Source organism: Lonchura striata, chromosome 4, assembly GCF_046129695.1.
Source record: "Lonchura striata isolate bLonStr1 chromosome 4, bLonStr1.mat, whole genome shotgun sequence".
Taxonomy (NCBI): Eukaryota; Metazoa; Chordata; class Aves; order Passeriformes; family Estrildidae; genus Lonchura; species Lonchura striata.
Genome location: NC_134606.1, coordinates 62,604,818 through 62,630,569, shown reverse-complemented (window position 1 = coordinate 62,630,569; position 25,752 = coordinate 62,604,818). Strand labels below are relative to the sequence as shown.

The following is a 25,752-nucleotide window of genomic DNA, read 5'->3' as shown; positions in this document are numbered from 1 at the left end:
GGAACATTGTTTTATTTTCTAAGCAGGTTTGTTGCTCTCTACTTAATATTTTATCACAGGAAAAAATGCAGCAGTTGCTGGAGACCAGTGGAGAATTTTATTATTTTTGCAGTTATCTTACAAAAAGTTGAAGTGATTCTGTCCAGGAAAGAAACCAAACCATCTCAAAATACAGCCACTTGTAGAACTACCATTGACTTTGACAGAAGCAGCACTTTTTAGAAAATTTCTGTACTATGTTTTTGTTGCAATAGCTTGGAGTTCCCTTTTAGCATTCCAGATTACCAGTTAATTGCCTCATATTATTATCATTAGCTGGTTTTATCCTTTACTCAGTAAAATTATACCCTGACTATTTCCTTAGTATTTTTTTAAGAGACTCTGCTTTGATTAAGCATTTTCCCTTTATGTACCTGGCAGTGTTGGTGTGCTCTGTGTACACTCTATGAAACAGTCTCTTCCTGAAACTTGGTGTCATCATACTCACAACTCACATTTTCACTTTCTTCATTTGTGGACTTACAGCTAAACATTCAGGAAAAATGTTTATCCATTTATGAATAAACTCTCTGGAAAAAGGAGTGATGGAGGAGTCTTCTACCTATAGATGTAGAGGCATCCTTTTTCTGGACAAGCAAGAGGGACTGATTCTTTGCCATGTATAGATCCAGGTGGAAATAACTGATTGCAGCATCATACTCAAAAGCAGTTTGTGCTTCTTCTTGGTCCAGCATCTTCCATCCTAGATCTTTCTCTGTATTAATTCTTCACAGCATCAGCTGTCTTGCTACTAAGTCACTGATTTCTATCTTTCTGGCAAAAGAAAAATTAGTCTTCCAGCACTGTGTCTCATTCTGACATAAAAAATTACTCCTGGTGACTTAATTGACCGTAGGCCAGGTCTTTATGTGCCTTCAAGAGTGAAGGGTCAGTTATAATCCAGTCATACACACTTTAAACAGCTAACTGGAGGATAAGTATTAACACCTGTTGAAAATTTTCCATTGCCTTTGGCCTTTGTCTGGCAGGAACAAAGGACTGACTGGTGGCTTTTTCTGTGGGAAATACTGAGTCGTAGCTGGATGTTGAAAAATTTATTTCTGATACCTGTAGTTTAAAAATCAGTGCAAGTTCTTGTTAATGGAAAATGGAACACCTGCCTCTCTTATTCTTCAAAGGAAATACCAAGCCAGGATCTCTTCCTGATGTTTCCGTCTGTTCTCTAAAGACCATTCCTGTACTTCTTTTCCTTTCTTCCACTGCATCCTGTCACAAAGGAGATCATAGAGATATGGCAGCAAGTTGTACTTGAGTCACACTAGGATGGCTTTCTATTTATTTCGTTTCTCTCATTTTAGCCTTTTGGGGTTCTCAAATTGCACCTCACTACCCCTTGCATTGCACTACTTAGTAGTTTTCTAGCTGAGCACAGCAAACATGCAGATACGGATTTGAGTGATCCTCTGTTCCATGCACAGCCTTGCTTGCCAAGGGAACAGTCTTGAGAAGAGCCCAGGAACAAAGGTATTGTTCAGTGGGCTGATCAGAGTCTATGGCTTAGGCATGAGAGGAGATGCTACTTGGCAGCTGAGGTGCACCTAAAGAGATCCTGATACACAGCAGGGTAATGTGTGTTTAATATATGGGGTTTAATGATTAAGCTCAAGTTGAAGATTTGTGGGGTTTTCTTTTAATCTCTGTTTAACAGAAAGATCTCATGAAGGTTTGATAGGCCAACTCTCCTTTTGTACATAAATACTCAATTAGGGAGTTGTTTTCATTTTTCTGATCAATAGATACCTAAAGATGACTTGTCTATATGTATTTTATAATCAGTTGTAGAGAACTGACTCTATATGTATTTTATAATCAGTTGTAGAGAACTGACTCTACAAAATGAGAGAGTTCAAAGTTTTAATATCTCAACTACTTGGAGATTTTATCGAAGAGAGTATTTACCTATTCCTATATTCCTCTCCTGGGATGTAAATGTTCACTTTCACTGAGTCTCACACACTAGCTTTGCCACTGTCAGAGTAATGTTGATTAACTTCTTGATCAGTAACTCAGACTTTGGATCCAAACCTAAATGACTTTTAAAAGTCTGGGGTTTGGGGGTGTGTTTCATGGCCTGCGTATCCAGTCAGCCACTGTCCAAGACAATGCCAGAGATGAGGTTGTCTTTGTGCACTTCTCATTGTTATGCACCAGCAGGATCATCATCACAGGGTCACATTAAAGTTCATTCAATCAAAGCCCTGGCAGTAGCTGGAGTCTGCCTCAGGTCACTTCCATCCCTTGGGATTTGTAGGGCACTACCTGAAGTTATTTGCATAATTTTATGTCACCTAAGTGCCTTGATACTTTGTAGCAATAATTTCAGAGGAGCAAATCTGTATCCAGTGTGTCTGTGTCCAATGATGATCTTCTCTTTCTGGCATATTACAACTATTTTTGTGCATCCTCTGGTATCTTTGAGTTCATTTTCACTTAGCTGTGATCTGTATGTAATGTGTGTTGTTATCTTTATGTTAGTAGTTATAATTAGGTTTCGTATTTCGCTGCTCATGTGGTTGTGTGCTTGTAATCATGGGAAGCTCTGCCTCTACTTCCGAGATAATCTCTAAAAGCATTCCCTTGTGCTGCAAGCATTGCTCAAGTCAGAATGAGATAAATCTCAGCCAAGAAGTATCTGCTTTTCTTCACGGAGAGGAAAGGAATCTTAGGTAAATCCTATCCATATTTAAATTGGTTAGTTTGGGTGAATCCCAAATGGGCCTTAACTTTATCTGCGTGTGTTGTCCTGGTTTTGGCTAGGATAGAATTCATTTTCTTCTTAGTAGCTGGTACAGTACAGTGTCTCAGATTTAGTATAATGTTGATATGTGTGATAGATAATGATGTTGTATAGATTTATAAATATATGTTTTAAACATCTACAAATACAGGAACGTATGTGTGTGTGTGTATGCATGCACATGGTAAATATACATATATTAAACCAAATCCAGTTTTGTTATTTCTGTTCTAGAATCATTTGTTGAGATTTTTATGAGGCTTTTGTACCAGAATAGTCATAATTTCTAATGTATAAATATGTTTTATATGATGTAGACGCCAGGATATTCTGAAAAAGAGGTACCTCTTTTTAGAAGAGGTGCTTTTTCAGTCCTGAGGAGAAACAAAAGGCATGAAAACTCACAGCCATGAAGAATATTCAGATTGGGAATATGTGAAGTTTGTATATTAATAATTATTCCTCTCAAAGCTGAATTTTGAAACTTAAGCTGAAATTTTGATTTAAAACCTTAGATGCAAATGATGAGGTGATAATCTAAATATAATTTCTGAGCGATTTCTTTTTTCGTAATTTTAAAGAGATTGTGAATCGCTTATTTCTTGGAAGTGATGTTATCTCTTTTAAAATACTAGAAATAGAAATGTATATAACACACTGTTTCAAAATCATAGTTTTATATATTTTAATGGGAATTGTTAGAAAGGTAGAAATCTGAGGTTAGAACTTCATGGAAGGCAAAACTCTGAGAAAATAAATAAGAAAGCAAAATAATAAATAAAATAACACAGGCAATAAGAAAAAGTATTATTTGCCATTAGAGTACTTAATTTTTAAATCAAAAGATAAAAAGAGTGTTGAAGAATGGGGGAAATTTCAGTTTGATTTTAAAAAACTTAAAGCAGGAAGAATGCAGACAATTTCAGTTCTCTGAAATGACCAAGATGGAGAAAAAAGGAGAAACAAGTAGTAGGTGAACATCTTGAAGACTGCAGACATATTTAGCTGGTAACTCTTTTTCTCAAAAGAATAAAGTCCTTGCTGTGTTGTGCAACACACTGAAGAACTTTATTAAGATATTCTGAAGTCAAATAACAGTTGTGACAACAGAGAGAATGAGATATTTATATTTCTTCAATTAGATCATATGTCATGTGTAATTTTGAGACAGAACATACTAGAGATGAGGCTGACAAATCCCTCGTGTGGTTTAGTGATGAATTTAAAGTACTTGTTTGAGTAATGGCTGCTGTATGTTCCAAATAGTGCAAGTGACTTGCATAGGTGGTGCAATTTAGAGTCATTAAGCTCATCCTTTTGGAAGTTGAATTTCCCCCAATTCTTCTTGTAGATAACAGAAGAGAATTTGACTGCAACTTTTGATTGGAGTGGTTTGATATGGTTATCATAGTTTTAAAACACTTAGGAAAGATCTGGACTTTGAGATCTTGCCTACACTGAAAATATTTATTTTTTCCTAGTTGATTTCTGTGTGATGTTCCATACCCAGAATTAAGAGGGGGTTTTTCTTTTGTCCATTTTCACTCTTTTTGAGTGAAGCTTACAAATTGCAGAGTTCCCAAAAACAAAGCAGTTCTGTTCACACATCCAGCTTAACCAAAAAGTCTCTTGCCTGCTGCCAGACCTGTGCTTCTTAACTCCTTCTTTATCCAAACATGTGGAAATTCCTTTTAGAGCTGGCTGTTTGGCTCACATTCATTTAACAGCCACAAACACACTAAATAGCCCACTAAAACTGCAGTGGAATTTTAGCTAATTATTCAATTTCACATCTGGCAGGAGTAGAGTTTGCACAGAAAATTAATTTATATTAGCCATGAAACATATTGGTTCTGTATTATCTCATAGATTTTTTAGCATCATATAAGAAATAGATATTTCAAATTCACTTTAGGAAGGAACAGTATTATAAGATTTGTCAGGAAAGTTTTAGATTTCTACTCCAAATTAGTAAAGTTTTGGAATAATTCATGGCTGTTATCTTGTGGGAATTTTTTTAAAGGCCCTTTTCCAAGAGAAAGAAAATGTTATTCTGTAACTTTAAATTGTGGATAATATTGTATTGCTACTTAGATTTAGGACTTGGAGGTTTTTTTGTAAATTTTAGGGATAATGTGTGTTCATTCAGTTTTCTGAAATGATAAAGAGTAGAATCCAAACTTCAGGACATGGAGAAAATCTGTGACTTAAGAGTCTCCACTGCTTTCTACATTTGTTCTAAGAACAATTCCTTGGTGAACTGGGTAGGGGAGGAGTCTTATGAAAATAGGTGCAATTTCAGTTTGTCTTTAATTTCTAAGAGTGCTAAGGTACAAAACATGGGAATAGGCATGAAAACTCAAAGCCTCTCTTGTAGGTCATACTTTGAACATGTAAAATTATATGAATTAATGTATTGTGTTTGCAGAGTGTTCTTTTTGGTTCTTAATCTTCATCAACACAGTTGTTACTTTAGATGTCCAAGGTTTGAAACTTAAGGTTTGGAGAGCTCTTGGACCTTTTCAAGGCCCAGAGGCTCAGACAAATGCTTCTCCAGTCTCACTCTGACTTCTCTTTTGACTAGCCAGTGTTTTATCCAGGTTCCATGTGTTTTATTGAACTGAATTTTGATTTTGCACACAGAAATGAGAACAAAAATATGTTTCCAATTGTGCCTAATTTGTAAGGTTATAATTTTCCTCTTCAATTTCTCTGAGCGAGCACATAGCAGAACTTGATGGCATTTGAATGGTGGAAATATAAATAGCTCTTAATTTTCATTATGATTATTGCTATAACATGCAAAATTTCTGAACACTGATGATAATATGGTAATTTTTCTTTTGATTTTTGTTTTTAAAGGGCACTATGAGAAGGTGTATGATAACCAGCTTAGCTTGGCCTGCTTTTTCAATGACCCTGAGGACAAATGGTTAAGTAACTATTTTTATGAGCAAAGCTATAACACTGCTCAATTAGTAGAAATTGATGGTGGGAAGAGAAAGGCACAAGCATATGTAAACATGGGCCTCATCAAAGAGGAAGAAGGTAAGGCACTGGCATCACAAATCTGCTTTGGATGGCATATGTAGTTACACAAACAGGGCTGAATTAAAAGAGCTGTGGACATGCCGTTCTGTAGTGTTTAATCCTGCTTCCAATTTGCACTTAGATAAACTTCCTGTATTTTTGTTCTTTTTAAAATTACTTTCTGATTCTCTTGACCACGAGTGACACCCTCTTTATTTGTTCCTGACTGTCACATTGGAGTCTGCTTCAGACTTAGACCTCACCACCAACTCCTTTTCTGCATGTTCATCCTTAAACTGTGAGTCTCTGAAATCAGAAGATAGTAATAGAAATAACTAGAATCATAGGGCAGCCCAGGCTCTAAGGGACCTTGACAGATCATCTGATCCAGTCTTTCATGGGAAAGGGAGCCTAAATGAGATAATTTTAGCACCCTATCAATTGCATCTTAAAAACCTCCAGTGATGGGGACTCTACCACATCCCTGGGGAGACTGTTGCAATGAACAGTTATTCTCACTGTAAACAATATTGCTTTCTTATATCAAGGTGAACCTTGTTTTTGTATTTAAGAGCGGAGTATTACCTTTCATGGCAGAGGGGTTTGTGTGTGCATAGCAGTCTGAGTATAAAAATGGCATTTTCCTCTGCTTAAAATCCTTTAATGATATAGGAGGGCAAGCATTAAGTAAGCCTCAATTAATTGAATAAAGCCTGTCTTCCAGTTCTAATTTGTAAGTGTCCTGCATGCCTAATTATTGCTTAAAATATGTGATTTCTGTAGCCACTATGGTTTTGTTTCTAAATTTGACTGTGGGTTGAAACAATTCCAACACTGAACTCAACTTGTGGCAAGTTTCTCGTATAAAGTGGCTTCTCTTAAAAAAAAATTGACAGAAATTGAAATATTTTGTGGAAATAGCCTAATTCCATTAAATGTCTGGTGGAATGGATGTGTTTTGAAAGATGGCCCCATTTCCCAGCAAAAGCCTGGACATAAAACAAAAAGTCTGCAGCCTTTTTTTTTTTTTTTTTATTGAAAGGGTGTTGATTTTTGTCTGATTTTTTTTTTCCTCTTGTTCTCTTACAGCTGACACATGACATCTTTTTTTTATATTTCCTCACATCTTTCTAGACTGATGGTCATTCACACTGTTTTCCTGTGAACTGTTGCCTTATCTTTCTTGCCTGCAGCACCCAGACCTGGATTCAGTTTTAAAATTTGTGCATGTACCAACAAGTAGTAAAATGGAAGGATTACTTTTCCTATACATGGTATCATCCAGTTTCCCAGTTGATAAGAGCAATTGCTTAAAGCCCAGCCAGTCACAACCATATGATTTTCATTTTGAATGAAAAATGCTTAGGTTGGTTATCTATCTCTTACTCAGTAGAATAAAAGTACTGGATTTTAATTATTTTTTGCAGCCTTTTTACTTGGTCCTTTAGTTACTAAAAAATAAAATTTTAAGAAGGTGCAGACAAGCAAACATTTATATCTAGTTGTAACTTCAAAGGCTTTTAGTTAGTGTGACTCACTGCTGTTACCCAAGCACTGCCTAAAAAAAAAAAATAGTATTTTCTACTTTTATGGTGTCTTAAGCAAAAGTTGTTGAATACTTAAATATCTTGAGGCCCATTAAAAAAAGCACTTAAGTAAAGTTATGAAATAGCCTGAGATGATCAGAGGAACTGAAATTTTATTTTCCTGCTGAAGAATATTAGAAACTTTTAGAAGAGAAGCTTCTTATTAACCTTATTAATGAGAGATAAAGCAAAGTGGATTTTCAGTGCCCAGGGTAAAGCTCCACTGAATATTTGGGCTTTGTCTTTTGTAAGTATTTTCTTTCCAGAGAGAAAGAGGTAAAAAAATAAAGAAGCTGAGAGAGTAAGCATAGGATTTGCTTTGAGGGACCACAGAAAAAAAGGACAGCAGATGTATTCCATGCATTTTGTATTTTCAGGGGTGAAAGATTGATTCAAGGGCAAGTTCTGATTGGAGAAAGCATAAAAGGAGATGCTGGGTTAGCATTATATAATATTGCATCAGTTTTAATGGTGTTATAAGTAAAATTTTAATTCTGCTATTTTATAATTTTTTTGTTCAAGTATTTATAACTTGATAATTATTTTGTGAACCAAATTAGTCAGATTCCCACTTCTCTGGCAGTGTATCTACAGGAATAAATGTAAACATCTGGTCCCAGTTATTTTCAATTCTCTTATCCAATAGTGTATTTTTCATTACTTGGGAAAGGAAGCTGTCTGTATATGCTTAGGACTGATTGCTTGGGAGTATAAAGTTAAACATGGACTTGTAAAGATTGCTGTTTGCCTTGGAAGAAAATCAATAAATTTGCTGGGTATTTTTTGTGTAATCAAATTTAAAGTTCTTTGACTTTCAGCCTGGTCCCTGTCCTAAAGGCTGGATATAACCTGATGTTCATTAATCTTCAGAGCTAAATATTTGAAGTGTTGGTGGTGTAGACTTCAGTCATGATATTTGGATGCAGGCCATTAGTAACTGCCAGTAAGGGAAACAAAACAATTATAAGTGAGTAGCTTGCTACAGACACAAATGGAATGTTCTCCTTGGAGCAAACATTATTTTAATGGCATTTCTTCACAGAATGAGATTTTTAACCTCTTTCCTAAAATACTCTGCCTGTAAAATAAGGTTGAAGCATTCACTGATTATTGTAGGAGTATTAAAATTTTGATACTGTTCAATTAGATGTGCGATCCCCATAGTTTGTCTTTCCTCAAAGGACTAATAATAAGTCATTTTATTACTTTAGTTACTCATTATTTTACTTTAGTTACTCATTTATTACTTTTTTTTCATATAGCTCTTTAATGTGCTGGTGTCACTTTACAGACACTGAAAATACAATAACATAACACATTTTTCTCACTTTAAATCCAGAATTATTTGCTGTCCAGGTAAGCACAGGCTTTGTAATAAAATCTGTCTTAAGAAATGCGAGTTTTAAAAAATTCTTTTCTTACTATACTTTCAATGCATTTTCAGAAGTAATATCAGTCATTAGAAATATTTGCAATGTTCTGCATATCAGAGGGTAAGATTTATAATCATAGTTTATGATAGATTATGTTACTGTGCTTTCTGCTGAAGTTAATTGTGAACTTGAGGTTTACACTGTTGTATCTTGCAGAAGAAACAGTTGGAGTCCACTGAAAAGCACAATGTCTAGTATTTTTTGTACAGATTCTTACTTCATTGCAATATTTGAGTGCTTTCTGTTTTGTGCTAAATGCTTGCCACCTATCATGCATGAAGTGATATGCACCTTAAATATATGCATCCCAAAATTTAAGGTAACTTATATGAATAAAAAGATCAGTCTGGGGGAAAACAAGGAGTTTGTACTTGTAAGAGCTCTTTACTTCAAATATGCTACAACAAAACCAGATAAATTTCTATACTATTCAAAAGCATAGCACAACCAGACATCTGAAATTAGGGTAGCTGTCGGTTGCAGTGCTTGGGAACATTTCTGGATACATTTAAATAACTGTTTGAGAAAGCCTGTAAGTATAAAATTAGAGTCCAATGAATAAAGCTTTCACAATTAATTACAAATGTGTATCAGTGCCACACCACAACCTGATCTCCCCTGGATGAGAGCTGTAAGATGTGTGAGAATTATGCCATTATTCTCAAGGCAGTGGTGACTTTGGATTAGTCATCATATTTATATTCTGCTAGCACATAAAGATCAACAAAAGTGGAGATAATACTTTATTTGAAATCTTTACAGGCTGAAAAGATCAAAGCCAAGCAGAACTGGTGAGAGAAAGGGAGCAAGTGCAAAGCAATGTTGGGAATCTCAGAGCTGATTCCCACAACATACACCTAATCCAGAAACCCAGTTTTGTCTGTGTATGTGTTTTTTAGATTGAAAGCCTTATGAAACCTCAATAAGGAATTCTTTCAGTTCTTTCTAAAATAGCTTAGACATTTCAAAAATCTGCTATATTCTACAAATTAATGAAGGGTTTGTAATTGTTCTGTCCTAATCCAGCTCTACCTTTATTAGAAGCAATGTTAAGTCTGATTGCTTTCAAACAGAGCAATGTTATGCCAGAGTTGAACACTTCTGATCACTTTGCACCAACCCCAAAAATACTAATTAATTGCACCTGATTTTTTTGGAAAGGTGTAATTGTTTTATCTGCAATCAAGGATAAAATACGGTCTATTTCATATGTTGGAATTTGATAGAAACTTTTCTGGTTGAAAGAGCTACTGAATGGGGGACTTATAAATGTAATTAATTTGTTAGGGAAAAAAGCCATCACAGAATTCTTGCAGATGTTAACAATAATAGTTGAAATTCAGGGATAGGATTTTTCCTGTCACTTTGCTATTGTATTGAAATTGAAGTTTTTAATCAAGGCATTGCAGAAATTGATGGAAGGGTCCTGGTTGTGTTTAAGTGATGTGCTTAATTACAGAATGGCTGGATTGGAAGGAACATCTGAAGATCACCTGGTCCAATTGCCCTGCTAAAGCGGTTGCACCTGAAACAAATTGCACAGGGTAGCTTTGAGTTATGAAGCTTAACAATTAATTATTTGCTGAACAACAACTGGTTCATTACATCTTCTGGTTTTGGAACATAAAAAGTCTAAGCTGTTTATTTTCTTGTTCTTAGTCAAGAATTCTTACTAAGAATCCATTCTTACTGAGAAATTGTTGATTTTGTATTTTGATTTGTTTATGGCAAGTGCTTTTTAATTGAAAACTGTAATGTATAAATAATTGAGAGAAACTCAGCATAAATTCATGAGTATCTATGCAGAGGAAATATGCACATTTAAGCAGAATTTCCCCAATTGGTTTGCCTTCAGGCAGAAATAATTTATATTCAGATATAGAAAAGAGAATGTTAATATTGCAAAATGAAGTACTAAAAAGGTTTAAAAAGGCAAAAGTTAAAATTGCTTGTGAAATTTCATATGCTTTTGTGCACACAATTTGTAACTTTATTTTAATTACATAAAAATATAGTTTCTTTTCAAGAGATTCCTAAGTATAGCCAGAATAAAATTCACCTGTTGATAGTGGGATAGGTGGCCCACATGCACCTTCTACATTAATAGAGCTTTATGTTGTTATCTGTGCTGCAAGTCTGCCAAGCCCATTTAAATAGCAAATCCTCCATAGTATAGTGTAGAAATGTTCTGCTTTACAATCTGATTGCATAATTGCAAACAGCTGGTAAGTAAAACAAACCAGGGGGACAGCATTTGTGAAAAGAGATTAATTTCTTCCTACCTATCTGTGGAGTGCAGCGCTGTCACTGATAACAGAATTGCTGTGTTTGAACGACCCAGCCTGTCTATTTGACTATGTTATGTTTCCCCCATAAGGCCTGTGCCCAATATCTGAGATCTCCATACCATTGTATCCACTAGGTTAGACAATGGAAGAAGGCAACCTAAAATAAATCCAATCTCTTCATTCAGGAATAAAAGTAACTCAAATTATCAGCTAAATGATAGGATTTTCTATAATTTTGTCTGTGTTTTAAGCAACTTAGTCTGTTGTTGTTCTGTTCTGTAAGCAACTTGTCTTGGTACCCAGTTATGTTTGTGATTTTTGATAAAACATAAAGCTCATCATTATCTTTCTTCTCCTTTCTATAATGACATTTGTCATTCTGTGGACCAAAAAGAGGAAAAGTATTTAAAGATATATATTCCTATGCAATTTTTTTTTTCGTAGGAAGCTTGTGTGCTAGTTAAAACATGATGGTGGCCTAAAGGAGAGTTTTAGTTCTAGAGATTTAGAGATTCTCTATCCTTTCAGACTGGAACTACAGGTTTGTTCTGCATTTATACAGTATCTTTTCCTCTGTGCTTCTACAGCACTTGTACTAGGTGATGTTCGGTGTGTGGTGTGATAAACTAAAGCTGGTTGAGAACATGATGCTCCCTGGCCAAGCCAAATTGTGCTGTCTCAACATGTACAGCAAGTTCTGCCTGCCTTTCTGACTCTCTGGAGTTTGGATCAATGTCTGTCCTCAAGATACTAATTTTCTAAAGAAGTGGTGGAAACTTACTGTCCTATTGACTTCCTACTAAATTTGGTTGAAACTCACTCCAGAAGTAGTTGAACAGGATGATCATATAGATTTGTTCCCTATGGAGACTACCCTAAAAGTGTCTCTTTGTACTGTTCATTATCTGGAGAGAATATACATATTTATATAACAGACCAATTCCAGTAGTAACCAAATAGAATTGGTTTATCATGGTATTCCCTCTCCTCACCCCACATTGCATATCCCAAATGATAACCTTCTCAGATTTATTCCTACTTGTGATTATTTTTTTCCCAAACAGCTTATTCAGGAAAAGGTATGTAGGACTAGTTTAGACCTAGGAACATACTCACTTGTTTCCAAATCCTTTGTCTTCGACCACATAAACCTGTTCCTAAATTTTAAGTTATGAAATTAGTTTCCACATCAGGGAACTTTAAAGACAGAAAGAAGCTTTCTGTTAATGGGACATGAAATTCTGCATACCCAGTTTGACCATTTAAGGTACTTCTAGTCACTGATTTTCACCATATCAACTGAAGCTAATTCTCTTTTGTTATTCTGCACTTACTCTATCTCATTAAGTTGTTATATTGTTTTCTGATTAAGAATTGAATATATAAGTTGGCTGAAAAAAACTTAATTGTAGAGCATAATTTAAAAAATTTAAGCAGCAAATTGCTAGGAGTTACTCTTTGGATATTCTGCTTTTCTCTGTCAGTCAGTAGCAGTCAGAAGCAGCCACAAGTCTTTCTGGATTCTTGAGAGGACAGATTGAACAGGTTTATTCAATAATTGAGCTCATCCTCCTGCAAGTGCACAAAGTAGTTCCCCAGCAAATGACATTTTATTATTACAGGACTGTTACAGCTATTGAACTATCTTGAATTGATATTATAGAAATTAGGAATATTTTCAGCTCAAATTAGCAGTCTTAAAGTCTAAAGAAGCTTCTGAACATGTAACATGGAGGAAAAAGGGGCCTGTTAAGTTCATAAAAACATTCTTCATAAAATTATTTTTTATTCTTACTTTTAAAAGGTTTTGGTGGGTAATGAACATATTTTGAATAAGAGAACCCAGAAAAAATTCTGTAGTGATCCTACTTCTGAAAAGAAATCCTGTGAAAATATAATCCTTTCTACATTATTTTACTTCAGTTGATTTAAATCAATGTTTATTATTAAGCTCAGGGAAGTAACAATATTCTTTACACTAAGAAAAAGTAAGTTTTCTTAATCCTTTCATGGTCACTCCCACTTTCTGGCCTAACTCTTCAAATGGAGAATCTTTTAGTACTGCTGTAATACCTGGGGGTTGGTCTGTATTCTTGCTTTCTAATAAGCTCTTCAAAATATTCACAGCAGTGCGCAGGTGCTGATTCTAAACTCTGTTATTTGCATTCTCATTAGAAGTTTTGACATATTAAAAAAATATTCTAAATTAGTTTCCATTCCTGTGTGTTCAGTGATTGTAAAGTTCATTTTCAAGTCGTAACACTACTGTAAAAAAGCTATGGCTGTTTGCTTGAACTATGAAAGATGTATCAGGAATATTTTACAAAAAACACTTGATGTGTGCTTGAATACAATATGTTGCACTCTGGTGAACTGTTTATATAGGTACTTCTGTACAAATCATATTATAAATGTTTTTGGTATCCAATATTGCTCTGTTTGCTTTATGTGCATGTTCATAAGACTATGACATTTAATGAAGAGATCTTTTTAAAGTATTGATAGCCATGAGTAAATTATACTGTGTTTGATCTGTGTTAAAGATTCAAAGTCCAAGATATTTGAATAGAACTTAGAATAAAAATGTAATTAGGTTACATCCCTAAAGTCTGATATATCTTTAAACAAGACTCCAAATGAAACTTTATTAAAACTTCAAATGAATTATTTCTTTGCTTTTTTAAATTCTTTTTCCCTCTCTTCTCTTTCATGTCTATTACTGACATTGCTGCTTGTATTTTACCTGTCTTTTCCAGGGTATTTTAATTATTTACTTCTTAATGACTAGTGCTGAGATGAAGCTGCCCTCTCACTCACTTTTTTTTTTCTTTGCTTCAAAGCTTTGAGAGGTCTTGGAATACTGTAGCTGGACCAGCAGTTGTCATCATAAACTTTCCTGGAGGCAGTGTTTCCTTTCAGTAATTGATAAAGGAGGCTGTTTCCAGAGGTGCCTTTCCAGGTCACTGAGAGCAGCCAGGGTTGCATGTCCTCAGCCATTACCAATAATCTGGAGAAGCCATAGGAAAAGCAAACATGAAGCTGTTAATAAAAATATGTCTTGATCTTCAGAGAATCCTTCAGGTTGGCTAGAATCTTAGCAGGTTATTAATCCAACTGCACTTCTGAAGTAAATCATCTGCACCACAGAACAGCTCCAGTGCTGAAGTGCTGCATCTGAGAATAAATTTATTATTGGAAGCTATGGAAAGTGAGGGGAACTGGGTGGAATCTAAATAAAATGTAAACACTGCAAAAAAAAGCATTTAAACCAGGAAAAGCATTTGACATAGCAAAAAAAGTCATTTAGTGAAACTAATCTTCTTCCGTGACACTCTCTCTATTTAAAAATAATGATCATAATAATCCTTGAGGTTAAATACTAATATAACTTGTTTTCATTATTTCTATTGAACTTTAAAAACTCCTAAGCCCTAAAAAACAGAATTGCAAAGTATGTACCATTCATCCCTGAGTTTTCTGCTCCTTTCCCTTTCTGCATTTAGATATCCTCCCATAGACATTGAAATATTTGTGAAACCTGAAGTGGGAGCATCCCACTGAGTGTGGGCCTGCTCTCATCCAGATCCTGGAGCCTTACACTGTGAGCTTCCTGAATGCATTTTGCATCTTGGGTAGCCTTTGCATATTGAAAGCACTTTGATGCTCTGCAAGCATGAAAGAAGGCTTGAACAATACTGTGAAGCAAGAATTCCATTCTCTCAAAAATGGGTATGTGATCATTCAGCTGATGTTCAACATTGTTTGAAATGTTGTCTTCCAGATTAAAATGGATATATATCAATAAGTTTATATATAATCAAAAAAATCAGAAGGCGGCATGTGACAAATGCTGCTTTCATAAAATGTGTTAACCTAAAAAGATAATGGAATTTTAATTGTAAAACAGAATTTTGCATTTTGGTTCATTTGAATATGAGTGTAAGACAGACAAGTTCATAGAATTTTCATTTGGGACCCGTTTGGTTGTCATTTCTCTTCCCCTTGCTGGTCCACAGTACACCATTCCCAAAGCAGCTGTCATTTCAGCTGCCTGTGGGAAAACTCTCCTGTTTGCTGCTCAGGAGTGCTGGCAGCAGAAGGGAAAGGGATTAGAGGGCAGCCAGAAAAGCCAGCATTATTCCTACCTTGTGAGGTGTCTCTGCCTTTAAGTAAGCCCTTTTTAAAATAGGTGTTATATCTCAGTGTGCTGGTGGTGTGATACAGAATCTTTGAACTGTCCTGCTGGGGGTTCTACAGTCTGCACTGCCCTCTAGGTTCGTGTAGGTGTATTTTGAGTGCTTGAGCTTTAAGGCAAGTCATATAGGTCCTCAGAGGACAAGACTACATATGCTCTAATGCTCACTGGATTACTACAGTTATGATTTTCTTTTCAGACAACACACATTTGTTTAAGTAATGTAAACAGAAATAATGTATCATCCTCTAAGGTGCAGTACCTAAGACTAGCCTGGCAGTCCTTCTCCCAGACAAGGGAAGATAAAATGCTGTCCTTTTGCACTGCAGTGAGTCCACCAATGCTACATCTCAGGTTGTGTGAAACTCAACTTTCCTTTTCTCTCTTCCTTTCTCCTTTGTGTCCTCAAGTGCTCTACTTCTCAGGCATGGCTTCAGCCTGCCTTAGGCAACTTGGATTCCAGGTGAGATCTACTGGTGAATTGTCATACTGGAGGAATAGTTAGAATATCCCATGATGAGCCAGCATGTTCATTGCAATATTCTTATGAATGGCCTATGTCATTTTGCTAAAGCTCTTAAAGGTGGAATCTTTATGAAAAAAAAATCAACTTCTCTAAAGTAAATTCATATAAGGTTTTACCCATTATCTTAAAAATACTCACTTTGATTGTTGGCTGATGACTGGTTTTCTTTGAGATGGATATTAGAGAGTTATGAAACCATAATGTTTTATCTTAAATCCCTTCTGCAATTTTTTTCTTGTTTTTTCAGCTGGCACATGAATTCAGGTTATTACATGTAAGTGGCTGTCCCAGTGGCTTCTTTATAGTTCATTTTACCTCAGGAGTCCAAGGCAGTTCCACTAAATGAGAGATGTTTGCTGAATGAGAGCCTTGTTTTATGTTTCTTCTGAACCCACCTCTTTTAAACACTTTTGTAGCAATCTCTGTGGCAGACTTAAGTACTTCAGCATGAGTATTGCTGTCATAATTGAACATAGAAACTGAGCATAATACAAGTAGTTCAAGCAGTTAGACTGAAATGTAACCATTTATCTTTTGAAAGATAATAGCATTTTTGGTTTTCATTACCATTAACTGATGCTTCAACCAGATTTTGTGTTCTCATTGTATTGTGAAATAACTGATGCAAAAGATGTTCTAGATTAAAATATACTATAATATATTCAAAGTTTATTTTACCTTTAAGTTGTTTTAATCTACAGTTGAATATTTTCTGAAGCCCTCAAAAACTGTTTACAATTTAGAATTAAATGTGCTTCCTGCTTCTAGTAGTGCTGCTGAGGCATGCTGCCTAACAGACCTGTCACTTTTCTTGTGCAGTTGTTTCTGTGGCATTATTTTCATTGGCAAGTATACGAGCTGATAGAAAAGGAAATCATTAGGTGTTCTCAGTATAGCTGAGGCATGGAACTAGAGCAGGTCAGTCACTGCATTTTGCAGATTGTGACATTTTAAATTACCTGTACACTACTGGAAGCAATCTGTGGACCTAATTAACATTTCACCTAATTAAAGTCAGGAATGTATCTAGAGAATTCTAGGTAGTTTTGCACTGCCTTTATTTGTTAAATACCACATTATTCAAATTTGAGTCTCTAATTTCAGTATTGAAAACTTCAGGTTTGTGTGCTATTTTCTTAAGTGGGAGTAACTTTTTTTTCTCCTTCAAGTAATCAATGCACTGCTGAATGAGTTCATTTTAATGCACTCAATCATGCCTCTAATGTTTGTAGCTTACGGGCGCAAGCATCAGTAATGCAGGAATGTTATATGGCTTTAGTTTGGGCCATTTCATAAAATATTCATGGAATCAAAAATGTGCATCAAAATAGCGGCTGGGAGAATTACATTTATGTGCCTGCTTTTATGCCAGCTTCGCATTTAAACCCATTTGTGTTAATATCTAGTCAATCTTTCTACTTAAAGAAAAGGCAAAATAGTAGTCTCCATATATACCCCTTTTGATTTGGTATCTATTTTGATATAAGAAATCTGTATTTTTGGATTGGGTTTTAAGAAGGAGAATTATAAATGCATGTTTAGATTAAAAACATTTATCTTCCATATTTACAAAATTACATTGAATTATTTTGCTTAAATGAATAGTTTTAATTTGAAACAATTCAGTGAAATCTGTAGCACAAATCTGTCAGAATGTCTTTTATTTATATATAATTGTTTAAAACTGGTTTTCTACTCCCAGAATTATATTGTGACAATGTTAGCCTCCCATATTTAAGATTAAGCTGTTGCTGATGGGATTTCCCTTGTTAAGCCCTGAATTATATTAAACTATAGAAAATTATAAAAGTATAATATTTTGGTAGTGGTAGTACATATGTTGTAAGAGTTACCATTCTAGTTTTTGATTCCTTTTATAAGAAGAGAAGAGAGACATCAGAGAATCTCCAACTCCACTTGGTATCCACTGAGATAAATTCTTCATGGCAGTATGAAAATAAATATGCAAGTGCTATTAATGTTGCCAACTGAAAATAGCTTTACTGCTTTGTGTAACAGTCTCCAAATAGATTTTTCAAACATGTATTTCCTAGAAACACCTTCTTTATTTTCTCTTTGAATTCCTAGACCTATAAAAATACATTTCTGCATGCTGTTTCGAGTGATTTTCTTTCTTCATTGTTTTTTCTTCTCTTTCTGCTTTTCTTGGAATTGTTTTGTTTTTCAGTTCATAATAAAAGTAATTTAAAACTCCCTTGTCACTGCCTGAGATAAAAATGCTGGTATTCTCAGAAATGTTCTGAAATTGGCTAATTGCCTTCTTTTAATGTTTTTTCAATATTTTCAGATGGCGTTCTATGTATGTCTGCAGCCAACACTTGCAGCAATTCAGTGTTTAAAAATTAGAATGTACTGGCCTGATCAGTTCCAGCTGAACTGACTCATGACAGGGACTAAACTCACCAGCCCCCTGAAAAATACTTTTCCCACAATATTTGAGTTTCACAGAAGCATTATGGGTTAAATAAATAGGCTGATGTGTCATTTGCCAGTGGCAACAAAGGATTTCGGTTTATTTTCATGGAAGAATGAATTCCAAAGTCTAAAATGTTTTACCTTCCATGAATTAGAGAAGTATCCAAATAGCTCTTTTTATTTGAAAGCATCTTCAGTAAGTAAATTCCCAGCCATGTAAGGGCTTTCATGTCAGGAATTCCATCTCTACCTTGTTTAGGAAACGAGCAGGTCTTTTGGCTTTCTGTGCATCACTTTCCTCTTAGTATTTCTGTGAGCAGATTATTTACATTTTACTGTGTAATCTTTCTTGCTAATTCAGTGAAGCCAAATGTAATATAGATCCATTTGTATATTACCAAAAAAATCATATTACTTTATAATTTTGAAGCTTGGTGTAGACTGATTGTTTCCACAGAGATTTCACTAAGATCTGACATAAGTAGTGTTGTGTCGGAACTCTTAGGGTTAGGTCCTGAGAGCTCTGGGGGCATGGAATGTATGAGTTCCATTTCTGGTCTCATAGAAACTTTCTCAAGAGGATACTGCAATCACCACCCCTGATTGTTCTAACAACCTGAACAGGAGTCCTTGAGATTGCAAGTTTTATTTACCTAAAGAATATGTACTGTGAAGTGATCATGTTGCAGTGTCAGGAGAAACTCAGATACTGTTCAGCTTCATGGTTATACCACCATGAAGCTGAACAGCAGTTTGCTGCTTCCCATTCTTACTGAAAGTTTTTGAGTAACACATGAATCAAATTCTAGTAAAGGATCAATTAAACATGTCGTTTATCCCAATGACTCAAAAGTATGATAATACCCTTTCAAAAGAACAATCTATTTATTAATTGATTTCAGGGAGAATTCCAAGGAAGAGTGTATGAGCTTATGAGAAACCAAATGAACAAAATGCTTTCTCTATCAATATTAAATTTTAGCTCTACTTTAAATCAGTCATCACAAACCCAACGTGACTTTCTTCAATATCTTAAATCTGCCTTTAGCAACCTTGTGTAGCTGGAATTCTGTGCCCTAAGAAGTTAGCTGAACTGGCTAGACAAAAATCAAATTGGATGTCTCTTGAGAATAGACAGGGGTTTTCATCTGACTTTAGCAAATCTACATGTCTATTTTCTGTTCTATCTACTGTCAGGGACTCTGTAAACAGCTTGTACTGGTTGTGATAATTTCCCTTTGCCTTTCTATTTGTGCAGTCTGATGTCAAGCGTGTGGTATTTTGGAAAGAATGTATAGAACTTTTCCTGTTTTCCCAGTGTTTTGGGCCATCTCTCCAATACCCATCTCTAGGTAGAATGGAACTGAATAAAATCTGCTGATTCTCCTTTCACCTGGCACTGCATTCTTCAACACCTGTTGTTTCCTCTGGGATTCTTACATTAATTTTAGGCTGTAGAGCCATAAAATTATTTGTCTATGACACTCATTTAATTAAATTGCATCTTTGAAAGAGGAGTTTCTTGTGCTTGTCAGTTTTAGTTGAACTCGGTTTAATCATAAGAGAAACTTAATTTGAAAATAAATTTAATTCTAATAAAGATGAGTTATATTTTATATTGCAAAGTTGAAAGCATGGTTATAAAGGAGTAACATGCAAAAGACAAATATAAATTGAGTTAATAAGAGAAATCTGTCATAGCTGTTCTGCTGCCTCTAGGTTGGCTAGAGGCCTGGGGAGATAACCTCATTTTCTCAAGGAATGCTTAAAGAAGATCCTTCTCCAAGCTTTTCTCCTTTCCTTTCCTATGACTGGGAAACAACTTTTCTCCTTCCTGGTTCTTTTTGCAGTTTGAATTCAGCACTGTAAAAAAAGACTGCAAAACAGCAATATCACATCTCAGAAGAGGTGCAAACTGCAAACATATAAATGAACCTATTGTATGGTTGTTTTTTTTTCAGCTGTTAATAGAAATACAGTTGATGTATTGATGATCTATGGAACAAGATTCCTCCATCACACACAAACATATGAAGGCATGGTCACATTCATCATTCTCCCTGCTACAGGACAGTCTTTGCTGAACAAGATATTGTGACCAGAATGCTTTCTTTAAAATTATTTTTACTGTAAATAATTTTATCTTACCTGCTTCCCAGCAATACCCATTATGTATGAGGAAAAGCTTTTCTGTTCTTTCCAAGAGTTTTGAATTTTCATTGTCCAGCAGATATGGAAATCTCCTAGGTTGAATTTTATGCACACAGGTAAATCCAGCTGAAGGTAGAGAAAAAACTACTTGAATGTGAAAATTAATTGAATTTTATCTTCAAACTTTCCTTTGCCTTAAAGATGTTTGAGTAACTTACATTTGAAGACCTTGGAGTATATTACTTCAGGCTCAATAATTAATCTATCAATGGTTAATGCTCTTACTAGATAAACTCACCAGAATTGGCCTTGCAATAACTGTTGAATAAATTATTTTGCATGCTGATTCTTTTTTTATTGATTAACTTGTTTGACTGAAGGTTTTTTGTTTTTCCCCACAGTTCTGATACCTTTATCCCCCACACTTCAAATCTTTCACCTCAGGTTTTCATTATGGAAAAAGAAACTTGAGGATTTCAGTTGTGATTATTTATGCATAGATGTGATTTTGATATATGAGAACCACAAAGGCTTTATGAATCTAGAATAAATTTATTTTCTAGAAGATCCTAACTTTGCATCCATGGAATCACACCCCTTTAACATTGGAAATTTACAAAGGAAAGCTAATTAAAAATATTATAAATTTAAATAAGAGCATTACTGGGTACTGTGAAATTTGCTTGTATTTTCCAGCGATCTTTGGGTTATGTATTGAAGAGTCTTCAAAAATCTGTGGAATGTTTGGCTAACTTACTTAAAATGATAAAATTATTATAGACTACAAACTTTAACAATTTTTGGTGATGCACTGATTTTAATTAAGAATTACGTTTTTCAGGTCATGTCACGAAAGCTGCTGAGCATTTTGAAACATTTTATCAGCTAACAGAGGGCTCATCTTGGAAGGATGAAACAGGCCACACTTACACTTCACTGGCATGTCAGCATCTCTGGAGAATTTATACTTTGCTAGCAGACAAAATGCTGGAAAATCAAGAACACCAAGAGGCCATCAAAATGCTACTAAAAGCTTTAAAGATGGCAAAAGAAGGTAGGTGGAAAACAATGTTTTCCTATTCCTTCTTTCAATGATTTTGATCGTGAGCCAGGGTTTGAATAGGTGATTATTTCCTAAGAAACTCAAAGACAAATGCTATCAATTTCACTATGTTATCAATAACGCTTGAAGATTTCACTGAAGCAGAAATATCTTCTTGCTAACTACAAAGAAACTTTTAGGTTCCTCAAAGCTTTATCTTGAAAAAAAAAAAAACCTTGTGGGAACAATAATACAAAACTGTAAACCCATACTCAGTAAGTGAAGTCACTGATGGAAGCTGAGGTCTTTGATTTTGATTGGCTAGTCACTGCTGATTTGTGAGTTTTTAACTGATATTATCTGCTGGAAAAGTTACCTTTTCACTCTACATAGTCACTTTATACTTGAAAAAAAAATAGGTTTTTATCATAAGCACACAAAATTTTCTACCTAAATATACATAAATACTTTTAAACCTAAAGTAAAAAATTACAGAATCGCAGAACAGCAGAGGCAGGAAGAGAAACCTCTGGAACTCATAAGGTTGTCCTGAGCAGGCTACTTAGGCTACATCCAGTCAGGTTTCAGTATTTCCACAGGTAGAGCCACCATAATCACTCTGGAAAGATTTATCACTCTACAAACACCCTCACAATGAATAAGGTTTTTGTTTAAATACATATTAATTCAATATTTATCCGCAGATCTATTAGGGTTTTTTAAATTAAATAACGTATGCCAAACATTTAATCTGTGACCCAGTCTTTGACTAGTAGTTGGAATAGATAAACTGTCAAAAATGGCAAAAAATGAAAATATTTTCCAAATTTAAAAGTAAGTTCTGTGACAAATAACATTGTGACTGTATAGGTCATAATACAAGCTTGTAGTGTTTTCTACAGCTATTGTTTATAATTATGCTTAAATTACAGCGACAGTTAAACTCCTCTTAATATTAGGTGTAGTAACTAGAAGGACTGCTATGAAATTACATATGAATGTCTTCTTAATGCCAGTGAAAATTGCTGGATATTAAATGATTGGCAAAATGGATCTTACATCTTTCCAAAACTTATTTTGACCAGGCAGGTGTTCTGGTTCCCTTTTTTTTCAAATTTCAAATCAATCACTTTCACAGCTTCCTGAGGCATGTAGCACATATTGCTATGCTCAATATATGAGCTGTCGTCCTCTTTAAATTTAAGCTTTAGGAACTTCTTTCTGAGGAGTTCTCTAGTCCTCATTCCAGAGCCATACTGGCTACTGGGTGTTATCTGTAATGTCCATTCTGTCCTTCTGGACCATCTTCTGTGTTTATGCACTTTAGGAATTAGGATTAGCTGTTACCTGCTTCGGACTGTCAAACCCTCTTAAGCAAGGAAGAATGTTCTTTTTGTCCCTAGCGACTTTTAATTTACTATTCTTCTGTGAAGCTGTATTTCTGTATCCTTTTGCCTTATTATGCCTTTTAATGGATATTGAATATTAGAAAAGACCATCAGGTTTTTGAGTTACAGGCTTTTAATAATTGTGAGTAACATTAAGTGCTATATGTGCCACTATATGCCACTGCTATGGCCTCACCAATTTTCTTTCAGAGAGTTTCAGAACTAGGTGTAGACTTCTGTGTGTTTGGACAGAAAATTCTACAACTGTAAGCAGACAATCTCCCTTTTCATTGCAACTGTATTTATTTATGCATTTTGAAAAATACCTTGATATACATTTATTCTTCAGGTTGATTTTTTTGCTATTTATTTTGTTGGAGCAGATGGATATTGAGCAACAGAAAAATTGGATTTTTGGCTATTTTTAATATAATTTCATCTACAGGGTTTTTTAGAGCTACTCATGTTCTGGAAGGAAATTTTTGAATATAATGTGATACTTTAAGGACTATTAGTTTATGTTTATTTTGGTATCAAATAGATTATTTTCTCTTGAAGGAGCCATGCAAAAGATCCAGCAAGCAGTGTTGTTAGACTAGTATCAGTGAAATAAAACCTGGCATGGAAAGTGGGATGCACTTTAGCAACAACCTGTCCAGAATTTTCTTTAAGTACTGCTTGCAAGTATAAGTAATCCATTTTTTTAGCTTTTTAACCCTACAGTAGCTAGTAAAACAGACAGGAAAATAAGAAAGCTGAAAGTGGTCAACTGGTGGTTCTCTCTGGTGTTTCACCAAGATTCACATTAGCAAAATGTGAGATACATTTTGTGTTTATAGATTAAGGCTTGTTACCTATTTCTACCCACTTCTATTTTATATTGAGTATATGTAGAGAGACTTGTATTATTTTCTAATATGAAGACACTATGATTAAACAATTAATGTCAGAGAACCTTACACGTTACTTTCATTGTACTTTATTACTGGAAGATATTTTCTGACTTTGCTGAACTTCCTTGGTGAACTCCACTGACTTTAATTACTACTGTATGTTTTCAGAAAGAGCTACATGGTGGGGGTAAGGAAAGGGAAAAATTTACTACAGTATTTTAACATCTGTATCTTATTTAAGAACCTGCAAGAGCAGTCTGTACCAATATCATTTTGTTCAGATCCTGCTGGTAACTCTACCTTTTACCCTTCCTTTAGGAGGTGATATAAAGATGCATGGAGAAGCGGCCTATTGCTTAAGTCTAGCATATCATTTTTCTGGAGAGCATGAGACAGCATTAGCAGTAAGTTTATTCTTTGATTTAGCTTTCTCAGTGTCTTCCTCTGCCTCCTCAGCATGTTTGGCATTTGCAGAGTACGAAAAACTTGGAGAGACTTGGCTCATGGACATTTCATAACTTTATCTAGTTCTATAGGTAGGGATCCATGTGGCTCAAGCATTTGTAGTTCCAATAGATTCCAGAACTGAGTCCAGGTTTTCATGCTTGGATCTGTAGAAATAGTATAAATTGGCTGTTCAGATTATATGTGACTAGCCTTGCTTTTCTTGTATATATGTGAATATCAAACAGTCTCTATTTATTTAGGTTTTTAAAACACCAGTTTTGCAAATTAGTTTGGTACAGTGTATTTGTGAGAAACAATGAAAAATATATCACTTCACACACTCAGTTTGTTAAAACATCAGTAATTTAGAAGAAATATTAATTGCTTTTGAAAAGCTGTAGTGCTGATGCAATTCCTGCTGTGGATACTTGAGTTCAAACTCCTCTTCTTATGTTTCCCTTGAGCCTTAATAATTCTAATACTGTGAGAGCTCTGCATGTGTAATTCTAGTCTAGAAGGAGGGGGTTCCCTTCTTCCTCATAGGTCAGTGTGAGAGGAAAGATTAGCAGCAACTTGATTCTTTTATGCCAGTCATCAGTCACAGTCCCCCATGATCCTCTTAGAAATGTTCTGTGGAAAAGAAATTTGAATATTTTGTTCATGATTATTGCAATTGATTTCTCTTTCTGTCTATTCTTGTAACTGCAGAATGACTCAGTATTCTATTAATGAACTTGTTTTATAGAGGTCATTAATTGTGGGTATTTGTTGTGATGGTTTTTGTTTTGTTTGTTTTTTTCTCAGAAGCAGACCAGTAGAAGTCCCAGAATTAATTCAGCATGTGTATCAAAATTACTTGCTTGGCTCTTGCAGTGTAGGAGGTGTTCTAGATTTCTGTCTGATTTCATTTTTGTTACGACTTTTTTAGAAGTTACTGATCACCTTTATACATTATTCTTCAATGCTGAAAGTCCTATCTTCTGCATAAATCAACTGAATGCTGGAAAGGGGGAGCCTGTTCTCAGTGAATTGCAGTTAAACCTGTAGCCAAATGTAAAAATATTTCAAAACTAAAAAGCTCCAAATAATTTTATAAAATTGTATCTAATAGTTACAACAGCAATGAGAATATGATATTTGATCTTTTACAAGAAGTCAGTGTGATAGATTAGACCAGAATTTTTTATATTTCAGTTTATCTGCAATTGTTTTTTGCCTGACAAGTATGCTGGCATTCTTACCTGAGCAACTTTTCTCAGACTTTCAGAAACTTAATTTAACTTTTCATTTCACATAATATACTGTGTGAATTCTGAAGAGCAGCAGGATAAACAAGTGTGCTAAATGAAGAAGCCTGCATCTTAATTTTTCAAGAATATACAAAGGATCAAACTACCCTTGAAAATGTCAAAAATATTATTTGTCCTGGCATTGTTTCCTCAGAATCAATTTTGACTACATTTTGTAGCTATTCCCTTCCCTTCATTGCTCCCCTGTGTCTCATGTCAAAAACTTAGAGCAATCATTTGGAAGTTTCATT

At 34.8% G+C, this 25,752-nt stretch overlaps 1 protein-coding gene across 1 annotated transcript in view; it reads left to right on the top strand.

Moving 5' to 3' along the window:
- The window catches only part of TTC29 (tetratricopeptide repeat domain 29), a 110,778-nt gene that overhangs the window by 20,040 nt on the left and 64,986 nt on the right, over nucleotides 1–25,752 (top strand). Inside the window, exons 4-6 of the mRNA XM_031504612.2 lie at nucleotides 5,660–5,845; nucleotides 21,284–21,496; nucleotides 24,084–24,169. Of these exons, the coding sequence (XP_031360472.2) occupies nucleotides 5,660–5,845; nucleotides 21,284–21,496; nucleotides 24,084–24,169 (485 nt within the window). The remainder of the gene's footprint in view (nucleotides 1–5,659; nucleotides 5,846–21,283; nucleotides 21,497–24,083; nucleotides 24,170–25,752) is intronic.